The 11,065-nt window shown below is 42.9% G+C and overlaps 1 protein-coding gene across 3 annotated transcripts in view; it reads left to right on the top strand.

Annotated features, from left to right (window-relative positions):
- The first annotated feature begins 496 nt into the window (after nt 1-496).
- LOC115379991 (aryl hydrocarbon receptor-like) overlaps nt 497-11,065 on the top strand; it is a 39,083-nt gene continuing 28,514 nt past the window's right edge. For 2 of the 3 annotated variants that reach the window (XM_030080997.1, XM_030080996.1), the window contains exons 1-2: nt 497-992; nt 8,746-8,936. In XM_030080997.1, the coding sequence (XP_029936857.1) occupies nt 931-992; nt 8,746-8,936 (253 nt within the window). In that variant the 5' untranslated portion in view covers nt 497-930. The remainder of the gene's footprint in view (nt 993-8,745; nt 8,937-11,065) is intronic. The other variant, XM_030080995.1, reaches the window with a different exon arrangement.

Genomic DNA, 11,065 nt, shown 5'->3' with positions numbered 1-11,065 from the left:
AGCACTTTTCCAGTTACTATCATTACAATTGGGCAAATAATCTCATAAAGGGTCTTTGTCCCGGTGCTTATTTATTTGGAAGTCCTCATATGAAAAACCACCAATGTTTTCTGAACCTTGTCTTTTACTCTTATGAAAAAAATCAGCATAATATTCCTAGGAAGATTGTGGTTATCAACAGTGTTTTCACAAAGACTTTTTAATACTTCATGGTGACGGCTCATTGTTTTCTTGTCCTGTTTGTAGAGCACAATGTATAACACAGGGGTTACTATAGGTCTTTTTCACTGTGTCATGCACATGGTGAATGGAAGGAGGCTTCCCAAGCAGACCTCAAAACCCAACAGTCCAGTCCACCTTAACAGACAGCTCTAACTGACTGCAGCCTACATATGATTTCCTGAAAACGCCCCATGCCAAAAAAAGAAAGAAAAAAAAAAGAAAAGAAAAAAAAGCAGTCTCACTTTCTACCTGCTGCGAAAAGGGGATCACTTACATTCAGCCATAAAGTCTGCATTGTTTATGCTAGAAGTGGAGGAGGAGGAGGAGGAGGGGCGGTGGTGGTGGGGGGAGGAGAGGCTGGACATAGTCTGACTTCAAGAGGACACAAAGTAGAAGTGGGAGGGAAAACCGACCGTGATTACTCTTATTCCCACACTGTTGAACGGCAAAACTTTTTTCCAAAACTTCCTTCCCAGCGACTATCACCAGCAGCGGCTCCACTGCTCCTGCTCTCACCGCGACACCGGCCCAGGTCAGCGACAGTGACCGCCCAGGAGGGCTGTCATCGCGGCACGGAGCTTCCGCGGACCCCGGGGACTGAATTTACCGGCGAGATTAAAAGCAGACTACCAAACGACCGTATGGGCTGGATTAGTGAATGTTAGCTTAGTGTATTTCTATTTTTTCGTGAGCGTCAAGCGAAGTGACATGATGTTGGGTAACCCCGGGATTTATGCTGCCAAGAAGCGGAAGAAGCCCGTTCAGAAACCGTAAGACTTGTCACATTGTTGCCGTGTTTAAGGAAACAGTTGTAACTCTGCTGTGTGCTGCTCAGACATGTAACTATCGTCAACATGTGGTGGTTAACCCATTATGAAACACCGTATAAGTCAATGAAAACGACAGTAGGTCTAACTAAAAACAAACAAACAAACAAGAAAACTAAAATTATATAGGCTAAAGCTTGAGAAGTCGGTGGCCTGACTTCACACTAAGCTAATGGTGCTAAATGAGAGGTCACCGATGTAATTCAACAGGATCCGTAGAGCAGGTTTACCAATGCAGCCTGCTGTGTGTCATTAAACCCGAGTGCCCACATCGTTAATGTGGTCGTAATTAAAAAGTTGGTGAACACTGACCTCTAGTTGGTGGTCACTATAAGGCAGTAATTTGCCACGCATGAGCAAAACCAAATCACAAATCATAGTTTCAGAGACGCATTCGTCCTTTTACACATTAAAACTGCCCCCTCGTGTAGAAACTATCCAGTTAAATTAACACTATGAATGTGGAGATTCGTATCTGTAGGTAAACTTGACTTAAAGTGTGTTTTAAACCTCCACTTGGCGTACACCCCCCTGGACTTGAACTTCTCCTGCTCATATGTTCATATTCAGTAAAGTTTGTGTTTGAAAGTGGTTGAAGCGGGAGGTCTGCAGAATCCTATTCCCTCTGGTCTGTCCGTCTCTGGAGTTTCTGCTCTCTCCCGGGTCACCTTAAGAATGTGTCTCCGTGTATAGTTTTGGTCTGGCATGGAAATAGCGCTCTCGCGCATTAATCACAATCAAGTTGGAGAGTCGGCTGCTGCTCTCACGCGATGCTCACAGGAGGGCGGGGGGAGGCGGGGGCTCGCGGGCTCCGAGTATGTTATTGTAATCTGATACGGCCTCCGCTTCATTATGGGAACAGTGCTGGTTTAAACTGTGTGTGTGTGTGTGTGTGTGTGTGTGTGTGTGTGTGTGTGTGTGTGTGTGTGTGTGTGTGCATTATTCTTGTTTTTCTCCTATTTTGTCTTATTTTTTCCGTCTTCTTCTTTTTTCCTCCTGCCATTTTCTTCCCCTTGTTCTTCCTCTTCTAGTTCATGTTCTTCTTCCTCTTGCAGCCTAACTTAACAAATGTGTGTGTATGTGTGTGTGTGTGTGTGTGTGTGTGTGTGTGTGTGTATGTTGTTTTTGTCCTGTTTCTTCTTTCATGTTTCTTCTTCTTTTTCTTCTTCTTTCACTTGGCCAGATGTCAGACAGGCTGCAGCTACTTTCAAAGCAAACGCTGAAACTTTTCAATAATCATTGAAAAATCTAAATAAATAAAATACATTTTTTTAAAAAAAAATGGAGAAATTGAACAAGTAATGGCAATTAAACAAACAAACAAAAAACTTTGCAAAACTACAGTCTTTCTTCTTTTGCTGTTGCTACATATTGGTGTGTGTGTGTCTCTCTGTGTGTGTGATTATGCTTGTGTGCGTCCCTGTGTGCGTGTGCGTGTGTGTGTGTGTGTTTATGATGGCGGCATGTATGTTTTGGTCAGTTTAAACCAGCCCATATTGTAAGTTGCAGACAGGATGTCTTTACCACAAACAGTTGTAGCGACTCTGTAATATGTTTTTGAATGATACAATGCACATATCACAGCATCTTTAATTTCCTAGGAATATTGCAGTGTTAGGAGATTTAGAAAAATAACATGATGTAGGAGAGGGTCAGTGTAAAGTCATAATAAAGCACCACAGTCCTACCCTAAATCCTATATAGAATGCTATAATGACACCATTGGATATAAAAATACCTTTAAATATGAGAAAGTGAGCATGAAGTCACTACTGAGTACCACAGATGCACCATAAAGCGCCATAGACACAGCATAGCAGATTTATTTGTGGTGCAGTATAGGCTTACAGAAGCGACCTGGCACTTGCAAATAGGCTTTTCCCAGTATGAATCCCAAAAATAAAAAGGTGGCCTGTGTGCAGACGCCTCTGTGTTTATGAAGATGTGGGGCTGCGCAGCGAGGCACTGAGGTTTCCTGGACAGCCATCTGGCCTTGGCTGCACAAAGGCACCATTGAGACTGACTGCAAAGAGGCTGTGGTCACTACATAGTGGCATTCCAAGGCAGCTCTGTCTATCCAAATTCTCTGTTTGACTCCCAGCTCACTCCTCGTTTGCTCTCTGTCTCTCTCTTTGTTTGATTTTGCTGTCGCTGTCCTTCGCCAGTCATTATACTGCATCATAAACTGCTCAAAAACATGTTATCAATGAAGAGGACTGGGGAAAGTTGGCCAAACCGATCAATTTCAGCCCTCGCTGCTCACATTTCCTCTGCCGTAATTGTTTCGCTATACTTAGAGCCGAGCACTGCATGTTACCAAATACCCAGTGGCAGTGTTGTAATTGCATTGTGTGTAGTTGTTTTCTTCCCCCTGCTGCATTGTTTTGTCTGTGTAGCAGGTATTTCTACATGTTGTTGTGTTAACTCCGAGAGTAGTCTGTGTGAAAATATGGTTTAATTATTTCCTAGGGCTCATTAAAGTGCCTCCAGGGAGGGAACTTGCGGTAAGGTGTGTGTGTGTGTGTGTGTGTGTGTGTGTGTGTGTGTGTGTGTATGTGCGTGCAGGTGCATGTAAATTAGCAATGGGGAGAACAAGCGTTTACCCAAACATGCAGCTGTTAGTTTATCAGTTATACTGTTTTGTTAAAATCACATTGCAGAATATAATCTATTTCAGTAAGCAATCTAAGTTTCAATATTAGGAGGTAATGATCTATTTTACGATGCAAGCGTTATTGTCCTAACTGTAATCTACAGGGATCAGTGTCTCAACCAGCCAGTATGACACACACATGCACATACACACTCCACACACACAAGCACCAACATGCAAACACACACACACACACACACACACACACACACACACACACACACATACAGACTTGCTGATAGAAGGGTGGCAGAAAGCCAAAACAAACTGAGTGCACAATAACATAGTGGCCTATTGTTCTTGTTTCATCTACAAGGAGGGGAGGCCTCCTTATAGACATCAGTCGAAGACCATTGTTCTAACTTTAACTCTCTTACATAGTCCAGTAATTTTAGGCCAAAATTGGGGTCAACCTAGGATAAATTGCAAGAGAAACAAACTCAACTGATTTTGTATCATCAATCCCATTGGTGGAAAGTTTTGAAAATCACCTATTTATGGCCACATATTACCAAAAAACACTGTTTTTAACACACAGGGAAAGGGGTTCAAAATTTTACTTTCAGATATCACTATAAAAATTCACAAGATGATTACACACACAAAGACAAGAAAAAAAAGTCAATTACAAGTTCTTTGAATTATTCTGTTTACACATGCATATCACACATTATCTGATTTGATATGCGCTAATAAGGAACATAAGGAATTAATGCCAGAAGAGACATTTAAACAGTGAATTAAAAAGTTACTATATATATATAGTAACCTTGAATTAAAAGGTTACTATATAACAGTAAATTAAAAAGTTACTATATATAAAGTAACCTTTTAATTCACTGTTTAAATATCTGTTCTGGCATTTATTCCTCATATTCCTTATTAGCGCATATCAAATCAGATAATGTGTGATATGCATGTGTAAACAGAATAATTCAAAGAACTTGTAATTGACTTTTTTTCTTGTCTTTGTGTGTGTAATCATCTTGTGAATTTTTATAGTGATATCTGAAAGTAAAATTTTGAACCCCTTTCCCCGTGTGTTAAAAACTGTTTTTTGGTAATATGTGGTCATAAATAGGTGATTTTTAAAATTTTCCACCAATGGGATTTCTTGGGACTTTTTTCCCCTCACTCAGGACAAACTGAGGATACAAAATCAGTTGAGTTTGTTTCTCTTGCAATTTGTCCTAGGTTTTTTCATAAAATGACTGGACTAACAGTGCAAACGTCTCCGTCATCATTGAGACTGGCGTGAAACCCATATGATGTCGTGTGCAGAAATAACAATAGCAGCTCATCAGGGGATAACTGGAAATTGTAGGATTCGGGTTCCATGTCATAGTTTGTTTAGTGTCTTCTTTGAAACTGCTCTGGGAAACAGCGTATTGCCTGCGCCAAATGGGAGCAAGGGGTAATTACATATTTGCAAACTGTTTGGACTTTAAACTTAAAATGTTTCAAGGTAATGTCAATAAACTGGAAACATTGTATGTTTGTGATTCCTAATCTAGTCACTCTGCAATGCTTTAAATCAAAGGAAAGCAAGGACAGAGCACTGATTTTGGATTTTGCTGTTAATTTTCAACCTGTTCTGAGAAAAGATCCTACCTGTGTCCACACTGATAGCAGAATCTAATGTGACCAAATATGGTAAATCCACAGCGTACACTCTGTCTTTGTTGCAGCCCCACTCTGGGATTTGGGCTAATAATGAAAACATGGCCGAGTGCAGCTTTAAGTGGCAGTAGCTGCAGCAGTTTTGATATCAAAACTGTGCACTCTAATGGGATTGGCCCATAATTCTGGATGGCTGGCACGCATTCATCTGATCAGGTGGATCGTTGTGCTCTCCCTCAGAGCCCTCTGTGAGGACAAATCCACAGAGAGGTTTTGAAACAAAGATTTCTCAGATGTTGAGGAAGTAGGTAAATCCGTGTTTTAACCATGACTAAGGGAGCTCAGGTGGAAGGAAAGCCTGGGGTTCACTTTGGGACAGTAGTAAGAGGAAACGTAACATAGCGGAGAGGATGCTGTCAAATGAAAAGACTCTTGTTGTAGCCCATTCATCATCCTGGTGCTTCTGTAATCATGCACATCATATTTCTTGTGTGAGCTCTGTGTATTTGTTTTCTCTCTCTCTCCATGAAACAGCTCTGTGAATCCAGGGCCCTGCTTTTCTCAACTCTGCTTGCAATATGCAGTATGTGCAGTGCATGTCAGCAGGTGGGATTGTGCGCAGAAAGCATGCATTTTATATTTCAAAGACATCCTTTGAGATCTGTGCAGTTACTGGCCAATGCACCGCCTCCTTGGAGCAGACAAAAGCATGCCAGTGTCATTACAGCCGCCCGAGTGCAACATGAGCCGCTCTGAATCTGAGACGGGGGTCTCCGGGTTCAGACCCCTAGCTCCTTCATTCTTTAAATAGGCCATCCCAGGGAAAAAACAGAGGGATGAGGTAAATCATCACTCCCTTGCAATGAATGCCCTGATGTCTGCTGCCCAGCCCCATGATCCCTAGCAAGTCAAGGTGGAAAAAATGGCTCTGAATACTGGCTTTTGTCTCTGCTAGGCATTTCTTGAGAGTGAGATCAGTCCTGTTCCATTTCTGGGAAGGTACCGCTCGGGTCTGAGGCCCAGCAATTGAGTTATGGCTGCATTCCCCGCAGACTGTTCAATGGGGTGGAGGAAAAAAATTAGCCTATCATCAACCACAGTTTCTGTAATGAGAGAACTCTACTGAGTCTGACGTCTTAAAGGGTATGTTGGACAGGCCTGAAAGCGCAGATACTGCAGTGCCAGTGAGGGATTAAGTGGTTTTGATGATACTTGACCTGGAGAAGTGGAAAGAGATTGAGCCCATTCCTTGATGCTAGCTTATTTCACATAACAGAGCATATCAAATGTTTGTTTTGCATTAGGTCTTCTAAATGTCACCAAGTCAACCCCAACGAGAAAAAAGGCGTGCTCTGATGTTTGCTCTTTTGTTTCAGGTTTTCTGTTAAAGTTAAAACAAAACCCACCCTTGGACACGCTTGTGTTGCACTACATCATCAGTCTGTGATGTTCAGTGCATTCCAGGAGGTATTTTGTGATGAAGTGTTGTAATTAACATTTTTGGTTTACCCACTTCACCTCAACCTGCTGCTTCTATTTCTACTGCAGTTAGTGATTTCCTTATGTTTCCCAGAATGCTTTTCGGCAACCCCCAGAGGAGATGCATAATCATATTGTATTCAGCTGTGGGTTACACTTACAGTAAGCCACAGGAGAGAACAGTAGTAACCGGAGAGAACAACAGTAATTGTAAGTTGTAAGAGAAATTATTATCTTTTTGGCCCGTGTGTGTTCGACAAAATGTGAGTTTAAGAAGGGACCCTTGCTTTGTGATTCTTACGGACTGACTGGACTCTCACTGCTGATGTTTTAGAAACCAAAATATTGTCTGGGAAGACAAATACACCACCAAACAATAAAACGCAGCCAGGGATGTGAGAGGTATGCTGCCAGTATCCATTTCAAAAGAGTTTTAATCCACGAAAGCATCATGGAGTTAAAGACATTTTTATTATTTGGGCTACAAGGGCCGACACGATATAATAGATAAATATACAGGGTGTTTTTAGCGTGTTGTTAAGCCAGAAGCTTCATTACAGTGGACTAAGACAGACACATATTTTATGGGTTCCGAAATTTCCAAAAAGTGTATTTATCATCAGCATGCAAATCTTCAAGAGCATGTTTGACTATCTGCAGCGTTGAGATGAGGACAGCAGCTGAGCCACTTCCACAGCCCGAGGCTCTCGTCTTTGAACATATTCAAAAGCTCTTCAGCTGACCCGGCTCTTACTCAGCAGGTGTACAGTCAGGAAGTGATAACACTGGTGCTTGTGTGTTGTCCTCATCGCTTCCTCCCACTGCAGCTTGGTTTGGCTCGAGGTCCAACATGTGTGTCTGATTTCTGATTAATGACATGTGTCTCCACCGAGACTTATAAATTTGAATTTGGCCTTCAACATGGGTGGTCTCGCTTGACTTCATCGAAAGCTGTTGGCCCTTAAGTGAAATACTGCTGTCGGGAGCCAAGCAGAGCAAATAAATCCTCTGTCACGGCAAGAACCACCTTCCATTTTGACACATTGCATAAGAAGCGTGTTGGTAACGCTGCAGATTTTCTCCTTTGTAGAGATTCTTGTAGATGAAGAATTCTGACCACGGCTAAATAAAGACATTTACAAATTTGTTATTCACAAAAAAATTACAAAATGTACAGCTTCAGACAAAGCTGGCAGACTAGCACATATTTCAAAGCTCCAGCCGAGGTGATCTGTGTCCTCCGGTGTCGTATTACAGCGCAGGGCCTGCTGACAGCTGCACCGCAGACTGGGCTCTTCGAAGTGGGCCATAGATTTGGCCCCGGGCATTTTTTCGACTGTCTCGTCTGACTTGTGTATCTGTGCAGGAGAAGCGTAGCTGTTGACTCACCCGGGCCAAAGTGTTTATTAGTCACATTTATGACTGCCTCCCCTTTCCCTCTACAAGCTCGGAGCCGTGTGCCATTGTTGCATCTCAATGCCGCTCATGTTTTATTAGCATGTGTCATGCTACAGAGTGCAACAGATGCCATTCTCTGGCAAGGCCAGTTTGCCAGGCCTGAGCTGAGTCAGCCTTACTTCATAGGATTTTAACAAGATCCTTCTTCTCTGCTCTGTTGATTGGGGTACTAGGAAGTGACTGTGTTTCTACATGCCTCATGCTTCTTATTCCATCACAGGATATCGACGCTCGCTGCCACGGTTGCTCAAATTTCAAGCATGATGAGTATTTTTGTTATCTTAGTTTACTCAGCTTGCAGCCTTTTGAAATCTCAGCGGCGGTTTAGTTTGTGTCAGCCGCGTGTATCGTTTTTGTTTGAGGTTTGAAACTTCATGTCTGAAAGGACCAAAACAAGCCGTAGTTCCTCATAACTCAGTTTCAGAATCTGTCAACAATCTCGAGACCCTGCAATCTAACAGATGTCTTGTTCCATTCGCCCCTCAGTAAGAAGCTCCCGGGTGTCGATGGAGTCGTCAAATCAAACCCCTCCAAGCGCCACCGGGATCGGCTGAACGGGGAACTGGACCGGCTCACGGACCTCCTGCCCTTCCCAGAGGACATTCGCTCTCGTCTGGACAAACTGTCCGTCCTCCGCCTCAGCGTGGGCTACCTGCGGGCCAAGAACTTCTTCAAAGGTGAGTGGCACGATGAAGTCTCAGTGTTTTAATTTGCTGATTACGAGTGAGTTGAGGAGTTGTGAAGTTTGTAAGGCTTTTCGGTGGTTTCCTACCCGACTCTGTGTTTCTTAGTCTTAGTTTATTTAAACAAAGGTAGACTGTGAAGACCAGCGTGAGTCATGAAGTGTGACAGTGGTTTCACAATGATTAACAGAGTGCAAATAGGCCATTTTTTAAACACTGAAGCCACACCTAAAGATTTATGACCTTAGGTCTGCTGAATTGAAAAGTGTCGTCATTCATTTCCCTGTGATATTGCTAATCTGAACCCGTGTTGCAACAGCTCATTATCTCCGGATGAGCACATGTACAGCAGTGGACATGAATGAATCAGGATGTGGCTTCTGTGACCCAGCCCATATCTCTGTTTGTCAAACCTGTTTTACCCAGTTGTTTGGAGTCACTCTCCATACAGAGCGAACCACTAACAATCTGGACAATATCTCACGTAGTCCAACGTGCAGCTCACTTACCTTGGACAGTAACGTCTAAGATCTCTGGTATTTGCTTTAGTGCACAATGGATTTAAACCATGATCCTGTTATTTTTCCCAGAAGAAGATTGAGCAAATATTGAATCAAGGCTTGGTTAGCGTGAGTTATGATGAGCTAACGCTAGATGAATGGACAACAAAGAGTATCAGTCAAAAACAGAAGTTTAGCTGTCTGGGAAAGCGCTCAAAAGTGCATGAGTTTAGAGCCAATACGATAAGTGCTAGACAAATGTTGGAACAGATAGGAGTAAAACAATGCGCTCAGTTCATCGGAAAGACAAGGCTGTTCAGGAATGCAAAGCATGCTGGAATCTGGTTTTAGGAAACAGCACATCCTCAATACTGACAGCCCTGCTAATAGTCACAGGTTAATGATATAATTAAATCTACTCCTGCAGCACATAAAAATATAGAAAATCATTTTTAAGACTCAAGTGCATGTTCCAGAGCGGGTAATAAAACAAAATGAAACAGGGTTTATTTTAGGGGCGGTATATCAGAGAGTGAAATATATGTTGTAAATGAAACTGGACACCAACCACATTGGTGTTAGAGTCATTTGCAAAATGCCATACAGTCATTTTAGAGAAAAGAGTTCCCTCACATTCAGCATTCATTATCTCTGAAATGCAAACCGTGCCGGCCTGCAAGAGTGTTTTAACTTAACTAAGGATTTAAATTACATTACTAACATTATTTGTTTTAATTTAGTGCTTGCACTTTTTTTCCAAATCTCTTTTGGGAATGAAATTCATTCTGAAACCTGATGAGTCATGTGAGTCATGTGTGAGTCACTCATGCAACATCCCCATCGCCCACAGCTTGATAGTAGCCTCGATGTTGGCAGATGGGGCGCTTAGTAAGTTGTCTCGGCGCCTCTGGCTGCACCGCCGACTCTTTGAACTCGCATGTCCTCTTCCTGTTGCTTCTCCGTGGCACATTAGCTGTCCAGCCTGTATGAAGGACATCCTGCACTAAAGCTAAAGCTGTGTTCTCCCGTTCTGCTCTGTGTTTCTGTAAGCCACACTGCTGTCAGCGAACAGATGCAAGATTTTAAAAGGGGGCAGGATGCGGCCGAGCACACACCACATAAATTTACGAGCTGTTAAAAGTTATTTAAAACGTCTCGCGCGCTCTGGTTGCTCAGGGAAGTCTGCTGATTACGACTGCGCGTTCACACCGAGCAGCATCGAGCAGCGAGTCAGCAAGCAGCCGGTCCATTTCCTACAGAGCTGGGTGACCAGAGGGACTCAACACCAGCTCAACAAGCTTGTCAGCAAAGGAGAGTTGGCCACAGATGAGCTTTTCATGGTCATAAGCCACTAATGCAATTTCCTTTTCACCCTCAGTTTGCACCACCAGTGTGAATTGGTCTCATGAACAAAAGCTCTCTCATAAACACAAGCTGTCAGCTCATCACAGGCAATGTAAGGTTATTAAAAGGCAGCTCAAGAAAGTGCAGAATGCATCATCTGACGGTCTTAGGGTTTGCACCTACAGAAAACTACATGGATGAAGTCGATGTTTCTCACGCCGCCGTCATAATCCGGCGACCCCGCAGCCAAACTGTTTGCAGTGTGAAAACACACAGTAA

The sequence above is a fragment of the Myripristis murdjan genome, chromosome 21, assembly GCF_902150065.1.
Source record: "Myripristis murdjan chromosome 21, fMyrMur1.1, whole genome shotgun sequence".
Lineage (NCBI taxonomy): Eukaryota > Metazoa > Chordata > Actinopteri > Holocentriformes > Holocentridae > Myripristis > Myripristis murdjan.
The sequence above is the reverse complement of the archived record's forward strand: the minus strand, read 5'-3'. Positions and strand labels throughout refer to the sequence as shown.